At 42.6% G+C, this 20,071-nt stretch overlaps 1 protein-coding gene across 5 annotated transcripts in view; it reads right to left on the bottom strand.

Moving 5' to 3' along the window:
* Nucleotides 1-431: 431 nt before the first annotated feature.
* LOC111254061 (RNA-binding protein MEX3B-like) overlaps nucleotides 432-20,071 on the bottom strand; it is a 66,347-nt gene continuing 46,707 nt past the window's right edge. For all 5 annotated transcript variants that reach the window (XM_086975947.1, XM_086975948.1, XM_086975946.1 and 2 more), the window contains 2 exons: nucleotides 9,525-9,743; nucleotides 432-4,196 (listed from right to left, as the gene is read on the bottom strand). In XM_086975947.1, the coding sequence (XP_086832073.1) occupies nucleotides 2,974-4,196; nucleotides 9,525-9,743 (1,442 nt within the window). In that variant the 3' untranslated portion in view covers nucleotides 432-2,973. The remainder of the gene's footprint in view (nucleotides 4,197-9,524; nucleotides 9,744-20,071) is intronic.

Here is a 20,071-nt window from a genome sequence, read left to right as displayed (position 1 = left end):
GCAGCCATGCTTGTTACACGAGCGACGGCAGAATTGCTTTGTCTATTTTTTATCAGCTTAACTAACACTTGTGGCATGCCATTATCTTTAGGGAGAGATCCGGTATAAAGGCAAAGATGGTAGTGGAAGATATCTAGAGCTGCTGAGATTAGAGACTGATCATCAAAACTAGCATGTCAGACTTGTTCCGTCAATGTGTTAAAATGTTGGCCACTTCATCTTTCTTCACGACAAAGTGTCAACTTTCCCTTATCTTTCCTCTCTGTGCTTCTATCACTTTCTCATCGATCCTTCTTCGTCGTCCCATTTCTTCTTCGTATCGCCCCGTCGTTCATCTCCTCTTTTGACGATCACTAATATACAAACATCAGTATCTATAATAGTGGTTTTCCTTTCAGTTCTTCTCAACCAATCAGTAAAGACCCTCAAAGTCTTTGTTCTGATGCCAGAGCCTGTATTTATCGATGTATGCGATGCGTGTTTTGTGTGTCACTATTTCTGTCATATCCGATCGTTTCCAATTACATAAGTAGTGATCCACGACGTTAAAATGTGTTTTTCCGGATTGATTTTCCTGTTATCGCACAACATACGTTTAGCCACACAGTAACACAGGAGGTGGCAAGTTGTGACCGGCTTTCTTTTTCATGCACTCACAATATAATTCATAGTAATCTATTATTTCTTTCTAATATATAGTTATCTTTGATTTCCTATTGTTGTATTTTCATATATATATATATATGTACGTATATATATATATATATATTTATATATATATATATATATACGTATATATATGTATCTTTGTTTGTTGTGTCGAAGAGATTCATTTCTATATTTCACCTTTTGCATTTTTGTCTCTCTTTTTTCTTTCTTCGCATAGAATTAATATATAGATATATCAGCCTCTTGTTACTGTTGCTATTTTGTATTCTCTCCTTATATCATTAATAATATCTCTTATATAGAATATATTATTAAAATAGAATAACTAAAATAGGAATACTACAAAATTGACAATGACAATATATGATCAGTAGGTTATGGGTGTTCAGGTTGTTTTGTTGCTTACAGTTGTTGTCATTTTTTAGTTGTCGGTGTCGGTGACGGTAGCGGCGAACACGATACCAGTAGTCATTATGTAATTGATGCTCTTTGTATTTGGTTGTTTTCCCTATTGTTGAAGTTACCATGATTACTTCAAATAGCCTCACGAGACGCCATACTCATCGGGATCGTCTGGGGCAAGCTAGTTGTGACGTACGCGTAGTCTTGACTGTGTCTCTAAGTAAATGAAATTCCCCTTTTGGTCTGCTGTCGTTTGTAAAGCCCATCAGCTCTCTACGTGTTTTTTTCTTTGTTGTGATGGTGTCATTCTTTTTGCAAACAACGCTGGGCACACTGCTGCTGCTGCTGCTGCTGCTGCTGCTGTTGTTGTTGTTACTGTTATGTCCACATGAGTCCCCTTGACCGAAACAGTACACAACGTTATCATTGCCATTTGCTGCTCTATCTTCACGATACGTATCGGCCGTTGGGTCACCTTTAAACACTGAACACGCATCCCAATTACGTAAATTATTCATCATCATCATCATCATCAGCATAAACACCGTAGACGTTGTCTTCTGTGCCTACTTCGTTTTTAAACTTCGTGCTTTTTACTGCTAATTTAATCCTGTAGTGCTCTTCTCTATAGTCCTCTTTCATACGCACTCATGTACACATACACACGCACCGCGAGTTAGATGTTTGCACACGATTGTTACACATTTCCTTCGATTCAATAAGCCGTATGTTTTTGCAGATGATGTTTAGTTTGTATTCACTCTGGCGTATACATCACACTTTCTGTTTTTGATGTCGCTGTTGTTACGGTTTATTACGCATCTTCCTCTTAATTTTCACCGTAATGCGCATCATCGTATATATATATATATATATATATGAATATATCATGTGTGGTTAATGTGCGTGTGTGCGTGCTTCTGTGTACTCTCTGTGTGCCCATCAATATTTTTAATGAGAATGTTTTGAAAAAATATTATTGTGAATTATTATAATTATTATTACTCCAGCACCTGCCTCTTTCACTTATATATATATATATATATATAGATGGGTATATGTGTGACTGTGTGTATCTATATTCTTGTATGGATGCGTATGTTTTAATCAATATTGTGACACCTTATTGTTATATATATATATATCACGCTAACGAGTCGATCAGTCGCCTGCTAAGTATCTTACTTCTTTTTCTGACATTTAACGGCGACAGTCATATTTATAATATAATCATATTGTTGTTATTGTCATAGTGTTATTACCGTTGTACAGTAATATAATAATAAGAATAATAATAATAAGGTTGTCAAATCCATAAATCGGAGTTATCTTTCTCTCTGTATCACCGTTATTCGTATATCGTCGCGTCAGTTTTGCTCAGTAGTCAAATATAATCAAATGCTACTATTACTCATGATGTTATTAGATCGGTGGATCTCCATCGAAGGCGTTTCAAATATTTTTTTGCTTTTTGACGGCTGTAGGTATAGCTGGTATACATTTGTCAACAGTTGCTTTTTGCTAGCCCCTCGTTACACTCATCATCATCATCATCATCACCATCACCATCATCATCATCATCATGATCATCGGCATCAGCATCGCTGGTTCACCGCGGGAAGAGAAGTTCCTTCAGCAGAGAGTGACCACCGAGCGCGGCGGAGCGCGGAGATCTGACTTAGCTGTTATAATAAAGGATAAGCAGCTGTCCACGTGCTCGTGCTAATTTCTATGCCAATATTGTTGCAGGTGCTGCATGCTCTGACAGGGAAGTTTCCGTATGTTTCTGCTGCTATTTTGTTATCTTGGGGGAATAGGGGTGGCAGTGGCAACAGGCGGGCACCACACGCCGGTGTCTGTGCCCGCTTGTGTTTACTTTCCTGCTGTTTATTTGCTCATATCCTAATTGTAGATTCGTACGGCCTGTGAGCAATGCTGGTGGCACACGGGGCAATCAGGCTTGGCTGACGCGACGACACGGTTGGCACACTCAAGACAGAAGAGGTTGTGTCCGCAAGGTACAAGAGCGGCCACCACCTCAGACTCGAAGCAAACCACGCACTCACGTCCCATATTGTTGGCCCCCGCACTCAAACCGCCAACGCCCCCAACCTGAGCGACAGCGCTACCAGCCAAGGGTCCCTTGTTACCGGTTCCACGTCCTGCTGATCCAAGAGAATCAGTAGGTGACACTCGGTCCGTACTCCCTCCGCTGCCACTACCGACTGGCCCGTAGCGGAAAAAATCCAATGAGCCTTCATTCGATGACTGGCTGCCACCAGACGAATGACTCGTCGAGTGGCCGCCGATCGAGGACGCCAGTCGGTGATGCTGCTGCTGCTGCTGTTGTGGTTGATGATGCTGCTGTTGATGGTGATGGTGATGATGATGATGATGATGACCATGATTATGCGCTTGTTGCTGTTGGGCGTGTTGTTGCTGTTGATGATGGTGTTGCTGGGGGCCGCCCGTGCCTCCGTTGCCTCCCGCCAGCTCCGATGGCCACACCGGCGAACCTAGCGAGTCGAATGGCGATTCCTCTTCGTGTGCTACCGAGTCGAACAATGACATGGACATTGACATTGGGTAGAGCTTTGAGGGGAACGGAAATCCACACACCGTAGCACTATTGTTGCCTACTGAATTTCCACCGCCACTGCCTCCCCCACAAACGTTGCTGTCAGAACGTTGGGGCATTAATGCTGACCCGAATGGGGCGAAGACAGGATCCTGCACCGACACCAGGGCATCAAGCGAGTGTCCGAGACCCTGTCCGGTGCTTCCCATATTTCCATGGTGACCCCGTAGTGATCCAAGTGTACCTCCAAAAGGGCCTCCGGCGTTCAGTTCATCATCGGTGGCGCCTCCTGACGATCCGATTGAACCATGGTCGGTCGTCGTCAAACTTCCCCCGGTACGCATAGCGATATGGGCCTCAATCTCCTTGCGAGCTGTCTCGACATTCTCCGGCAAGCCGGTCACCTCAAAGACAGGTTCCTTCTCGCGCGACGGTGTCACAATATACGTATTAGTCTGTTGTTGGATGCGCTTAATCGTGGCGCCCTTTGGTCCAACAACCAGTCCAACGACACGATACGGCACTCGTACCTCAATCGTTGTTTGACCTGCAAATTCAGCCCGAAAATACGCAAAAATAACATACATACGTCATAGGATTTTCTCTAAATAAGCATATCCAAATTCCAGAAATATATGTCACATACACTATACATTGATAGCAATAAGCACCTGCTATAAAAACGTATATCATTATCTATTATGATGCATGAAACGTCATGATATAATTTCCGATACAATTTAACAAATAAGCTGAGAACGCATGAACTCTGAAAACGTTTGCTCATTTCAGTCAACCAGAAAGCGAAGTCGGCCCTGCTCAATTTAGCGGAAATGACAAGAAAACATTCAATAAGGCTTAGCTACTAAATCATCAGAAGACCAAACGCTTGCGAAAGTGAACGGGATCTCCAGTATCGGCGTTTATAAGCCCAAGATTTATAGTATGGCTCGAGGAGTTTAAAGTTCTCGTTGCGGAAATGGCCATGTATTGCATCGAGTACAGACAGGTGTTTAAACGAAAGTGGCCCACTTATGGTACGATGGCGAAAGTCGGACGGGAGGCGGAACTTTGCACTCGTTTTCTTCCGGGGGAAATAAGGTTTTTCTGTCGCGACGACTACAAGGCATAGGAGTGAATTCTTATGCTGAAATAATTTTCCAGTCTGTTTCGTGCGTAATTAGTCGTTAAAACTGGTACGCGCATGATAGGAACGCGCATAGACTGAAGGCCGAACGTCTGTTACTATATCTATAACGAGGAGATATCACCAAGCCGATACGATGAGGGCAAATTCTATTAGATGCAAAGTGTCGAAGGTATCTGAGAAACCGAAGTCATTTACCGGAGCCGGGAATACCGCCGTCCACTACGCAGACGCGTAAAAACCTTTAGTGACCTCATCGCATCGATTATAGCACAAAAAAAGTCCAGCCTTCGACAGTCGCCGTTATTACCCGATTCAAGAATGTGACGGTTTCTTGTAAACGGCACGCTGCGCCATGTAGGATATCTTCGCTGCTTTTTCTACTGGCCAAACCTTTGGAGCTCTCAACTTACAGTGCAGCGCCTCTTAACAGAAGTTGTTGGCAGAACAAAGTTCCGGTACCGCACGAAGTTTTGGGCGACGAAACACGTAGGACATTTAGGTACGTAGTAGGGAAGGCTACTGGCGCACCAATATCAGGTTTGACAGTCATCTATCCAGTGTTTGCACAATGTGAGAGATCCGAGCACAAGCAAAGCCACTGAAATACAGGAATTGCCCTTGAGAATAGTAAATCCAGAGCTAAGCAGTAAAAGAAACACTTTAGGTCTTACCGAGAGCTTAGATAGCGTGAAACAGTAGTACCCGTGGTCATCTAACGTATCCTGAAAATTCAGCAACATCGCCTTGTTCAGAAGCTCTATCAACATCGAGCCGTGAGCGCGTGCCTGTATCGAGACCAGCAACAGCTGTTTCAAAAAAATTAATGTGGTGCTCGCAGGCAGAGTGCATCACGCACTAGAAATTTGTCGCAGAGGGCCAACACGACCGTCAGCAGCAATTGCTGCAATTTGCTACTCCCCACAATTGATGCCCCTCTTCACAATACCCTAATCCGAATATTGCCAATGCCAGGAACGGGAAAACTAGCTGCTCACTCGTTTCCTGGCTTTTAGGTTACCTTATTTGTATTAACTTAGCACCATCGCCGCCGCGGAGACGGCAGATCTATAAGTCCCCGCATGTTGTGAGCATCCACATCATGTATTAGCAATTATTTGACAAGAAACTTCCCACTGTTTTTTTTTTGTATGGACCCTCGCGGAACAGCAGATTTGAAGGGTTGTTGATACTGCTTACTTAATATGTCCTATTACCTACTTTAGCAGGTCATCTGTGCTAATTGTCTACAGACGTCCGATAAGATACCACCGACAATTTTTTCTTCTATTCGTAAATGCTGCTGACAGATGACAGTAAGGCGTCCGGTTTGACACTAACAGCTTTGACGCCGCACGTTAGTTCACCAAGCACACCTCTGTGCATATAGCCAATACGCGACACATAGGATTTTGTATGCATACGCAAACTGCTGTAGGTATATATAAGCGCTCGGGTCTACGCGTCGTTGTCGGGGACCCAACTTCAGTAAACAGGAACAGCAAGATAACATGCAATCTATATTTGCCTTCTGGATTCGGCCCCATTTCGGAAAATGAGTGCTGTTTAAACGCACCCTCAGCTTCTTCTTTTAGGAGAACAATGCAGTCGTAAGCAATACTATTTTGCTACGCATAATTAATCCCGGGTGTCCATCTGTAATTAGCTCGGTAATAACTTGGACGCTCAGCTTACCCTGATTGCAATTATTTAATACATAGTACGTCATATTTTACAAGTTACTTATCTGTGCTATTATAAATAGGCGACGCTTTAGATACGCGCATATTAAAACTAAATGATTTAGTGTTTGTAGTAAGCGAAGTTCAACGACCACACTTGTTTCCGACATGCGTTGTAGCAATGAAATCATAAGTACGGGATATGCGCTATAACAGTTCATGTTGTCTTCTCAGCCACCGCTTAATCAAAACAACTAGCGTTTGGGAGCGTCAGCATCCTGAAGTACACTCGATAACCAGCTGGAATACGAATACAGGGTAGCTAATCTCACGGAAAGCGTCTCGAAAACAAATATCGGAAGATACCGACCTGACGCTACTTACATTATTCGGTAATACCCCCCCCCCCCTTTTCGATAGTGATCGATTGATCGCGAGGTCTCGAGCTTGACTACTACATCTATATTCGCGTTACCATTACGGATTGTCTTCTTAAAACGTGATTTTTTCTACGTCGGTGCATTATGACACAATGTGTATATTTATAATAAATGCGGGCTAGAGGAAGCCTAGCATACTTGTTAGGGCAGTCACAGCTTCGGCTTTTCAGTGTTGGTTTTTTTAGGGACTTAATGGATTGTTACAATGTTGAATACTGCCCACAAGCTCGCGTTTGTATCAGCAGTTCTACTCTGTACTGCTAACCCAGCAGCACTAGCAGTTGTAACGGGTCCGATGCCGTTTTTTAAACCAGACTCAAACTCGGCCAGATGCTGATGATGATCAGTAAGAAACGAGTGCCCTTGGGCGGCTGCCGGCAGAGCTAAAGCACGCCTGCTCACTCCCCTATTTCTTTCGCTGTGATATGCATATATAGCGAGCAGCTAGCTCGAGCTAAATGTTTCATGTGCGTTAGGCATTCCGTCAGAGTGCTAACTCCCAGCACGAAGTGTCTATTGCCGCATTCGAACCCAGACCACCACGTATCCCTCGTATTTATCGGGGCAAACACGTTACTCACTACGCAATCGCGAAGACAGCCAGCTAGAGCTTAGCGGGCGGGCGGGAAGGCTAGCTGAGCGACTCTCTGGCTCACTCACTGCTATATATAGATGCATTGATGTTGGTGGCTGCCTGATTGGCTGGCTAGCTGGTCGGCCGGCCGGCCGGCCGGCTGATCAGCAGACGACCCGGCCTTATGGCGGCTGCTACCTAGTTGCCTGTCTGGATAGCTGCTAGCTGTAGCTATAGTATTGGTGGTGGCAGTGATGCCACCCCAGAGACGGACTATTATGAAACGCAGGGCGTAGATAGGCAACGAAGGTGAGGCAGGAGGGATGGCTCAGAACAGCTTTAGCGAGCGAGCGAGAATCGTGTCCTCGGACAAGAGTTAACGACGCTGAGAGAAAGATCTGTTACACTTTCAAAGTGTAAGGACCTTCGCCGTGCTGAAAAATTATTGCACTTTTGGTTATTGACACGTACGTTGCGTACAAGTAGCAGAACGCTAAGGAACCAATTGACTTGTAGATAGGCTTATAATGAAGATAGAAGAAAACTAATTGCACATCTTTATGCAACGCTCCAGAACAACCTCGGTTTAGTTCAAGTTTTTTCTTGTTCTTCCAGATTCGAAATGCGGCGGAAAAGGCGCCAAAGTCATGGGTTGACACTCCTTTCTTTCGGGCAACGATAAGCTGAACTAATAAAGTAGCGTCGGCCATGAATAACGTACTAGAATGCGTGTAACACGATGCTTTTGTCGTTCGATAAAACCCACTTGGCCAGCGTCCTTTTTCAGGCCCGTACTTAAGAGGTTCGTAGTGGCAGCATCAGCCAAGAAACGGCTTAGTCTCTTCCTTGCTTCTTTCTATTTTCTGTTGCACATCGTGTGCAGAATGCCGCAGTGTAATGCAGTAATACGAAGAGATTCAGTTGAATTCCAAATAGATCATTCGAAGACTCTTCACCCACCAGAGACCATATGCCACACCCTGGCCTTTTTGCTGCCCCGGAACCTAATGCGCTGACACTAGTATACGGGAAATATACACACAGTTGTGCTAGTTAAACAGACAACACACAACTCCATATAAATAAATAGCTCAGTAAGTGAAGAGGTTATTATTATTATTATTATTATTATGGTAGATTTGTACTTACAGACAAGTACATCTGGAGGAGCTCAAACAACAGGAAGCAAAAACGAGCAATTATCGCCATATAGTCGATAGTCAAAGTTGATGCATTTCAGTAGTATAGCTTGCATTAAATGAATCAGCGATAGCATGTGTAATACTTTTATTAGAAAATAATTTCGAAAAATCGGTACCAAGTAGTAATTTTATTAACCTAATGAAGACCTAAGGTCTAAGGACGTTCATCGTGACAGTCGTAATAATTAGCAGCAATTAGCCGAACGTTCATAACACGTACAAAGCAGTCAAATTTCAGGTGTCAGATTTGCCCCTATGGCGCCACTACTGCCCTATGACAGTGAATCGTACTCGGATTAGTGTTTCAAATTTTTCGAGCGCAAACTTCACTTATTTAAACTATTAGATAGTTACTGAACATGAGTCAACTGAGGAGTAATCAACGTCCAAAAACGGATAGCTATGTTCTATAAAAGCAGCACTAACCACTGTGAGTACAAATGGTAATATTAAATAGTTGAGCTATCGATAGAACCACTTTAGTCTACACAATTCGATATCAATATATTGTACACTTGATACAATCTTATCGTCATTTTCAGTCTAGAATAAATTTTCTTTGCTCATCCCAGTGGGGTAATAGTGTGTCACATCGCTGAACTTGAACCGGCCGTTCATCGATATGAGAGATAGTAAACACAACACTTGTGACACATTTTTAAACTTACTATATTACCAAGAATCTATAAAAATTCAGTTTGTACGACAACGATATTAGTAGTCTCACTCTTAATAAATAAAAAAGGCCACTGCCTAGCATGGCTTGGCAGTTTACTTTCATAGCCTTACCTAATTCTGTAATAATTGAATAATTGTTACGGGTAGCTGACCTGGCATATTGGAGTTGGGCCCGGGCGCCATGGCGTTAAGACCGTTACTTTTGCGCTGCGCGCGGATGGAAGAAAAGTGTTCGGCGGCAGAGAGAATTTCACGTTTGGCAGCTGCAACATCCTCCTTTCGACCCGTAACGACGAATACCGGTTCCTCGCCTCGAACCGGCGTTTTGATGTATGTATTTGTCTTTGCTCTAAGAGCCTTAATTTTGCAGCCTGAAATAGAATAGCGAAAGCGGTTACCCGAACAAGTAAACGAAAACAACCTGCATCAGACTGCTTGCTTTTAGCTCCGAACGCTGCCTCGAAGAAGATGTAAGATTTCGTCTTGTTCCAAATTTCAAACAAAACACGTCCTATAAGCCATGTAAGATAAGTAGTATAAAATATATCATAGTTCATTTGCAGAGTCTCTAAAAAAACCAGAAACAGAGAGAACGTGTATATGAATTTTTTGAAACACCGAAATGAGTATGTGCACAATTACCACGCACGTGCGTGAAATAAATAAATATCTATCGGGTTTTTTGCAATATCATCGTGACGTTGCGTCGCTACTGTAAGCTAGGCTTATTGACACACTCAATTAATTAGCGCCCAATAAAAATAAAGGGACGTAGACAGTAAGCTGGATAAAGTAAGGGAATGGAGATTGAGCTTGCGTTTTTTTTCTAGAGAAATAAGAGTAAAGACATTTGAGAATTTACTAAATACATGTTATTGAGCTTCCTGGGCTGCAGGCATAGAAGACAGTCTCACATAAGAAGACCGCTACCGCAGCTAGCAGGCCTGGAGCAAGCTTTCCGACAACACAGCTAGCTAGAGTATGGCTGTGCCTTACTAATTAAAAGTGCTAAGGCAATGAAATGATATCACACCGATATTTATATACATCGTTTCAAAGTCTTATCAGAAAAGGAGCGAATTTTATTCTATAGTGTTAGCTACATTACTCGAGTAGTAGTGTAGCAGAGCAACGTGCCAACGAGATATTGGCTTCGGACAAAGATCTGTGGAAAGAAATTTAATCGTTTTTAATAATTAACAATAAAGTCATTGAACCAAACGTTTATTTCCGTTTTGCAACGGATGTACCTGCTTTTTACAGAATATTACAGAAATTAGTTCGATGGATGAACTACACCCGTGAATGCATCTTCGAGCGCTCTAGCGTAGACAGAATATAATTTGTGTATCAACGCCAAAAGATAACAAGATGTTGATATTAGACCAAAAAAATCTGAAGGTGGTCCTGGCTGCTCGCTCATAAGCACTCATTATATATGTGTAATAGTTGTGAGACAACGCAGAAATTATTAATAGATATTTTTTGAAGCACTAAATAACAGTATACTAATGAGACATAAATAGGTGGCTTCAGCTGCTTTTTACGTAAAGAATGAACACTTGCAGATTTCAAGGGAAGCATGCAGAATTTCTGGTAATTGTTTTTAATGATAATACGAGATTCTGAGAGTTATTGCCAGCGCACAAAAATATCTATTAGGAGCCGTAATACTCTATTGAACGAAAGACATATCGTTTACAAACCTATATATGGTTCCAAAACTACATATGAGCCTTGTTTATTTTTTTAGGTAAAAAAAACCCTATTGGTTTTTATCTTGAAGAAGGATCAAATGATTCCAGGGTTATTTTTAGGCATAAACAAGCATTCGCATAATTGGTAAATATACTTTTAACAAGAAAAGGATATTCTGTAAATATATCTACGCACGCGAGCGTGGCCTTCCGCAGTAGTAACAGCAGCCGTTGCTGCTGATAATCAGAACGGGGAAACCGTGTTTTGTTGTTAGGGCATTGTTGCAGTGCATTCTATAATACTGAAGTGCAAGATGTAAGATAATTTCGTTTTACTACTGTAACAAGGTCATAAAGATATAGAAATGTTAAAGATAGCGTGTCTTCTCAAAGACATATTCGATACATGTATACTCTAAATTTGATAAGGGATAGAAATCGAATCATCAGAAATTTTATTTAATTATGAATATTCGAGTGTTCATCCTTTATTACGCTATTTAAACAGCAATGGCAGTTACATTGTTAGGATCACGACGAAACTGTTGTTAAGGGAAGGAAGATAATAAAAGAAGCTCCTCAGCTAAGACAACGCGTAGCTCAAGATTAAAGACTGCCACTGGTTACTTCCTAGTTATCTGCATTGATTCATTGAGTCCGTGATAACATGGACTATGTAATGATAATAGCACCACACGCGGAACGCTAAAAACACCTACATTGCTCCGCCTTTGTCAATTTTTATTTTCTATACCTACTGTTCCTGTCATTGTCATTATTAAACATGCACACTTATGTGAAGGAGAACTGTTTAGGAGGTAGACTACAGGAAACGTCTAAATACAGCCAAATACTTGGCCAAAAATATGTGTCATATAAATGATAGGTCTTATCCATCTTGGCGTTGCCGCCATTATATGGAAGTGTACACTAAGCATTAAGAAACTGTTGATTTGAAATATTATATAACACCGAGAAGTCGCACTTCACCAAAATAACGCTATTGGTATTGTTGTTAAGTCGCATGGAAGTATGTCTAAAACTCTACCCACTGGTATAGCCTGAGGCCAAATCACTTTTACTTCCTTCGTCGTGTAAATCAATCGATGGCCTTTGTTGATTTACGAAAATGCTCAGAGTAGTTTAATAGTTAATGGAAGTAAGTGGCGTAAGAGTGCACACACTCTCAAGTGGTACTTCTAGACGATTTTTTCAGTAGCTCTAACAACCTTATCTCGTTTGTTAGGTATTGTTAACTAGTTCTTGGCTTTGGTAGGAGGAACTGCTATGGCCAATAGAGTTTAATTTTTATTAACCATTTCACCAACATTTTGTTAAGCAGTAATAGTCGATTTTTTAAACGTGTCCTCACATAACGGACAGCAGAACGGTCAGGGTAAAAAATATGATGAATACGCACAATACATAAATTAGAAGCTACTTAGACGCATAGCACGAAAGTAGAATGCTTGTGAGTGGAATCAAGCGTACTTACGAGGTTACTATCCTGTTTCGGGTAACAGCAACTCCAAATATCATCTCTGATACCGAAGGCCTGATCGAAGTGCTAGAATCGCCAGTAACTGGCCCGAAGCTGGGCCGATAACGCCCATGGTTCAAGACAAGCTGGCCGCTCTTGCACTCCGCTAATCACGGGACTGTCCCAGACATCACTCACTTATAACGCCACTTTGTATCTTGTACAAGGTTAGCATCAGCGAATATTTCAATTGGCCTTGTATTGACAGTACCTTGGGCTACAAAACGACATGTTAGTGACTCAATCAGCAACTGAGTCTTACAAACGAGGGAAGAATGGAAGAAGGGTTGAAGGTCTGCTAAGGGAATATTTTAGAAGCGCGCACATTTAGCCATCCCACGGGTAGTGCCTTCGGACACTTGTCTATGGAATGAGCAAACGTCTTTGATATGCAAAGCACTGAGGGGTTCTCTATGTTCGAGGTACTGCGGTGCCTAAAACAACCGCAACTAAACAAAGTGACGGAGTCGACTCTGACCCGCACTTAAAAAGTGCGGATGACGTGTTCTTATGCTGGACACAGCTATTCAATGTTTGCTTACAACCAAGGATGGATGTTGACTCCTTACCAGCAAGTTAAAGGAACTCGTTGTTGAGCGTTATAGCAAAAGAGAAAGGTAGAATGCCTGACCCATATTTACGGAGGGCGACCGCGAAGGAAATCTGCGGCTGCTACGAGCTTCTGGTACATTTCGTCACACACTGGCTGACGAAATTCCCTCGAAGTTTGTTGATGCATTTTGGCTTAGCAGGACAAATGATTCTCAGATACAAAATGTTGATTAAGTCTGCAGAATGTGGCATTCCATAAAACATGCTGCTCTTGATCAGGACGATGCTACAAGAGAACTGGGTGAGCATACGTAATGAAGTGGCCCGGATGGAGCCGCTCATCTACTCAACCGGCGTCATACAGAATGATAAGCTGAGTCCACTACTGTTCTCGCTGCTTCTCAGTGATCTTCCGTTCCGAGTACAAGACTCGGCGGGCAAAGTAAAAACCATGCTTTATGCTGATCATCTTGTCATCGTTGATAGCAGTCGGCTTCATTTCCACGAAACTCTCGTAAAATTGGCAATCCACGTGGAGGAGACTGAACTATCGATCAACATAGACGAGACAGAATCCATGAAGTTCCGCCTTGCTGCTTCCTACACGTTACACAAGGGCAAAACGTCCTTGAAGCAAGTGAACGGCGTGCAGATACGTGGGGATAGTCTTGCCCTCAAACGGCTGAACATTCGCGGAGCCCATCGCGGATAGAGTAAAGCGAGCAGTAGTTGGAAGTGTGAGAACAAGAACAGCTTTAAGACTTTCTTCATAAAGAGGTTTTTTTTTTTCAAAATAGAGGTCAGCTAGTTCCTTTGTACGAAATTATTTGAGAAAGACCTGATCGAATCAAGCCTGCGTTCCTAAAAAGTGCGCCATAGGACTGCATTACCAATTGTTGGACGTATACACATATCTCGTAAGCAACACACCGGTATCTGTGAAGCATCAAAGACGTGAGTTCCCCGCTACCTCTGGCTACTCAGAGTTCTTTAGTTTATGGGAGAGAAAGATGGTGGAAATCGATACTACTTTTATAACGTAAGAGCGGTGACTAACGAAGCGTGGAAAAGCATGGACACAACGTTTCGTGGTACATGCGGTTTTTATACATTCTTTGTGAGATTGTGGGTTTTTACTTGCCTTATGTTACGCGCATCTGTACAAGACGGGTGTGCAATATGCTGCAAGTGCCACGCGACACCATGCGCAACAATACTCTCGCTAGGTAGTCTCTTTAATCGGGAACATCTTCGATCTCGAGGTTTCGAAATTGTGATGTTTTGAGGCTAAAACTTTAAAAACTTTGACGCTTTACAATTTAAAATGAACACTCCTGAATACATCCGTTTACACAATGCAACTATATTTTCATAAACACAAATATTACAACATATTCTGTAAATAAATCTATACGTAATGTCTAGTGGTGATATACATAATAATATATATTCCGACGGAATTTTAGTAATTAGCCGCAACCGTATTTATAAATATATATGTGAGTGCATAAACGACCATAATAACATAAAAATTTAAGGTGACCTGACAGCCATTACTAATTGCTCTGACCATTCCAAACTAGCATAAAAGCTGAAAGGGTTAGGCGGAAGTTTGAAAGGAACAAAACAATGGCAGACAACGGAGTGACAAGTTTGTGCTCTCTCCTTCTCGTGTGAGATCATAGAGACGGAACATATCCCTTGCGTCGTGATACGGCGAAGATTTTAGGCGAGGAACGCCAGATCATAACACGGAGAAACGAATGTAATGCTTGAAAAATAGCCACAAAGTCAAAAGGCGACGAAGTCAATGAAGTAAACATTGGACGTGCTTTTACTGATTGGCACGTATAGAATCTGCACGTATACGTCTGCTCGTTCTGTTTTTTTCGTTGTTAGGAACAGGATATCGCAAAGGCTGAAGCGGATACTAACAGGATTTTATGCCATTACTTTGTGACGTCTGATTTTTGAATCTGCCGATACACTTCGGGCATAGTAAAACCCATACAGTTGCTGACAAAGGCTTTCGTTTGGACTAGTCCGGCATGCTCGTTTGGTATATTGTTCTTATTTATTATTATAAGCAACGATTATAGGATAACTAGAATCACATTACAGAAACGCGTTCTGTTGTACAGAAGAGCTTCTACAAGCAGGCAGAGACGGAATTGTGTTAATCTACAATCAAAATGAAACACCAACTTTTTCTAACCGCGTACACGTGCGCTTCTGAGCAAAGCTTTTATGTGTCATTGAAGGGGGTGCACAATATGTACCCCCGGTTTCCTAGCCCAACACTAGAGGAAAAAATAAATTTGTAATAAATCTTCGTTTTCTTTTGATTCTATCACTGCATGAAGGTACCCGTTAAACTCCACGACAATGAAACAATATTTCCAAAAGCATTTTTAGTTTTTCAAATGTAAACTATTAAACTGTCGATGTATTGTAAAGACGTGCTTCAAATGACCCTAGCGCTGTTTGAGCTCCTTCTAGTAGCTGAGGCAGTAGTAAAGCTGGTATTCCGCGCCAGCTTTGCTTGTCTCGCGTATTCAAATCTAGAGATTCGAGCATCGATCTGACAGAGAGTTTTCAAACAGGAAGGTTTCGCACTGTTAAAGATTCGGATAAGGACCGCAAATCTGTTAGGTGCTACCCTTCTAAAGTAAATCAAAAATAGCAATCTGGTACCTTATTTCTGGTATAATATAATCTGGTACCAAACAGCTTTAAGGATGTGCAAAGGTTGCAGCGATATGTAGGTACAAAATAATCGAATCGAATGATGCGTTCGAAGTGAAGGCCATGATCGAAGACGTCTGATCGCAAGAGACGCGGCAGTGCAGGAATCCATGTTTCCAATGAAAAAGTCATCAATTTGTGAAAGAAAGGAGAGAAACACGGATTCAGGCGCCTTGATCACCAGGCCGAGCGTGCACATTTCCTAACAATTGTAATGAAATAAAAAAAAAACTGCATCGCCAGCTTAAATGTATTTCCAAATGGATAACACGCGCGCCTTTAGAACTTTCACAAATGGTAACGGCAATATAGAAAATGAATTTTTAAAGTTTAGCGCTAAATAGTATTGATGAAATACACGGTATATGATACTGTTCGGCACCCATATAACATGTGATTAGTAAAAAGCGTTTTAATTATTTAGAACGATTAATAAAAATCCATACAGATACGAAGCGTTTTCCATTTTTTTTTTTGATTTGATTCATAATCAAAGTTACATATCAAGCATCGAATGGTCAACTGAACTAAGAATTTAATTTCAGTTTTACTCTTTTTTAATTAAATTAAATTACAATTTTTATTTAATGGCCAGATTCGTCATCATAGGAAATGTGATGCAACTTGCACGTTGATTCTTGGTCACTTAAGAAAAATTAGGTTTTCTACATAGCGCTTTCAAGCTTCATTCACCTGCTACATAGAAAAGTTTTCTTTTGACCAACACTCGGCCGGCTCTTAGGGCCTTCAGAACAGTGCCACGGCTGATGCCGTGAGACGCACACGCTCGGCCTCGTAAACGTCACGTATTCTCCACGTGTTTTACCCCCTTGACATTCGTGGCATTTTCTCTAATCTTGCACACATATATTCCATCTTCATCAGGTTCTTCTAACAACTTGATATCTTGAGGCAGTGCTCGTCGCTCACAAGTTTATATTTTCTGGATCATTCATATCTGTATCTTTAATGAACTTCAGGTCCTCCTTTGCTTTGGTCTTCTTCACTCTGTCCAATATTTTTAAGAAAACCATGCAGCATCAACAGATTTGTGATTTACACTCAAATTTCTCACTTATGTGACTAAGGTCTCTGTAAAAGTCTTCCCTACAGAAGCTTCGAACACCCGCCATAAGGAAAATAGGCTTTTGATACCAGTTTTGTTAATGCCTTTCCCATCTCTGAGGGACCTATTGCACATACAGGCGGTGATCTGTTACTGCTTCAGGTGCTGAAGTGCACTGCCATGTTTTTTTAATGTCTCATAGCTAAGTAGCTAGCCATCTTTTATATATTACTAGCTATTACTAATTGGTACAAATTTTCGCTCTATTTATTTAACTACCACGTCCGGATTAAATCATACGAGATCAGTATCAACGGGTAAAATTATTACAAAACTGAATTTTCCGTTAGTTTTCGCAGTGCCCTTAAGAATTCATGCCAGGGGGTTTATACTTGCCTTAAAGAACCGTGTGAGTGTATCATATATAACCCACTGTCGGTACATTGTCTAGATTTTGCTATTGAAATTATGATTATGTAACACATAATCAGTGGGCCCATTTCCTCCAGAAAGCTCGGAATTGAATCAGCAGCAGCTAGATTGCGATCAGGATTCATTTGGGAAAAGGGTCGATTAAGTCCGCTATCACAATTCTTCTCTTGATATATGATTTGCCCTTAAACGTTTTCCATCGGTAAAACGTTTTCTCTTTGCTTTAATGACAACTGTTTGAGCGAGTCACCTTATCAATGTCGATACAGGGGGCAACGATGATTGCGGAATTGCTGACACCACTAATATTGATGATCATAATGGTGATGGGGGCGTATCGCCATCAATAGCTGATCAGTGTTCGCACATCGAGCGACTGCTGCTGTTGCCGCCGATTCAGTGCTGGTGGCCAGAAATACTGCCTCGCCATGCTTGCGTTAATACTGTGTATGGGGGAGGGGGTGGCATTTAGATTGGATGGGTTCGTGGGATTTCGTAGTATGCAGCGTCAGTCATTGCCGAGATCGCTACCACTACCAGTACGACTATTACTCCTTTGGCTGTTGGCAGTTGCTATGCGATCTCGGCCATATTGTAGCGATGCTTGCTGTTGTTGTGCCAGCGATAATACTACCAACAACAACAGCTGCTGCTCCGGGGCATTAGCTGAGCTGTAGTCGCTGTTGTTATTCGAATGGCTTGGGGGGCTGCTGCCACTGCCATTACAACCGCTGTTCGGTTACCCGTGTGTACCAGCAAGTATTATCTGTTTGCGCCGGCGCGTTGTCGTTTATAGACGCGTCGCGATGTTGTTGTTGTTGCTGCTGTTATTTATGTGGCTGTCGCCACGGCCAACGTCGCTGCGGCTGCTGAGGTGCCGCTGCTGCTGCCTCTGACTGAGAAGCGTTGAATGAGGCCGCTGTCAGGCCGAGCCAGAATGACGACGACAGAGAGGCAGCGTTGTCGTAATTGTTGTTCCTGCAGCAGCAGCTGTTGTTGTTGTTATTGTTGCTGCTGGCACTGGCATGACGGCGCGTCCACGGTAATACACAGGCGTGTGCGTCCATGCGCGCGGGTTCTTGGCCTCAAGCGATGGCGTCAAGGCCACCTCTGCGGCGGTCGTTCCTACTGTTGCATGTATATACAGTGACTATATGTAAGTAGGGGCCGAAACAACAGCCGCAGCAACAGGCACTAGGCGATATATGACGAAGACAAGCGTCACACACACACACACGGACAGAGGCGCGCAGAATACGCGTGCGGTCGACGCCAACAAAGGAAAGACTACACATAGGTAGACAGAGTGAGAGACATGAACGCCACAGAGAATATTGACAGATGCCCATAGAACGGCTGTGTGTGTGGGTCGCTCGCTTCTTGGCCGGTCGCCGTCCGTCAGCCCGTCTGTCTATCTCTGATCTACCGATCTGTCGCTTGCTCGGTCGGTGGGTTCGACGCTACCGCTGCTCCAGCACACGCTCCTATACGATGACTGCTATGGCGATGGCGACGCTTTGCCGCTGCACCGCAGCCGCACTGGTAGCCGTCGCTAGGAGCAGAATCGGCGACGGCGGCAGTGGCACCATCACTCTCAGGACATAGCGTCTTGCTGTTCAGCTATATGGCACAAATAGTACCATATGATTGTGTACGTACGAAGTGTACAAAGTGAGTGAGTATAGCAATACTAACGATGACGACAGGTGTTTGTGTGTGTGTGTGTTCATGGTTCGGCTAGTATGGTCTGAAGCCACAAAATCATTAGCGAGGTACAGTAGAAATAGCTTCACCCTCAGACTTGAAGAAAAATGATAGCGAACAACAGACAATCGGTGACGGCGGCCCGCCATCCGGCCGTAGAAACGACCGATTTACAACGACAACAACAATACTAAACCTCCTGCTCTTGCACAGGAACAAACATCGATGATGCTACTACTGCAGCAAAGCCTACTGAAAAGATAGTTCTAGTTTCACCCAACCCGAAAACTTCTACTCTAACCTTGCGAACACCAAAAATCATTTCATCATTGAATTGCAACAATGCTTAATATCCAATTCATTGCACAACATTATGACAACAATTAGTATAGCAGGTGCGACTACATTATTACCAGAGTAATTATCTATTTCTGACAATATTTGGAATGCTGCTTTGTCATTTTCGTTGTAATTCATGACGGTATGCAGTGCAGTGACGGGAGAAGGTCAAGCGTTTCGACGACGACGACGACGACGACGGCTAATAGTGTTGTGATGGAAATCACAGCATTAGAATTCTCTTGTTGCATATAGGCAAGAAATGTCAATGCTGTGATCACCATCACCGGCAGCGAAGGCACCATTTAAAAGATACAAGCTACAGTCCCTGCCACGACCACTGGACAGGCAAAAACACTACCGGTCGGAATCAACGACTTCTATCTGAAATGGCACAACTTCAATCTACTACATTAACATAGAATGGCAGCTGCTACCGCTGCCGGTTATGTCAAATGGAACAGTATGGCGATGGTGGCTCCAAGCGAAGGCCACCGTTACCGCCATCGTCGTCGACAGTTTTCACCAACAATTTAAGACCAATGTTCTTCTACCTATCTAATAACCAAAGGACAAAAGCGGCATCTTTAGCAGCAGCAGTGTGCTGTTATAGACGTTGTAGCG

The sequence above is a fragment of the Varroa destructor genome, unplaced genomic scaffold (genome assembly GCF_002443255.2).
Source record: "Varroa destructor unplaced genomic scaffold, Vdes_3.0 BEIS01000007.1, whole genome shotgun sequence".
Taxonomy (NCBI): Eukaryota; Metazoa; Arthropoda; class Arachnida; order Mesostigmata; family Varroidae; genus Varroa; species Varroa destructor.
This window is presented reverse-complemented; position numbering and strand designations above follow the sequence as displayed.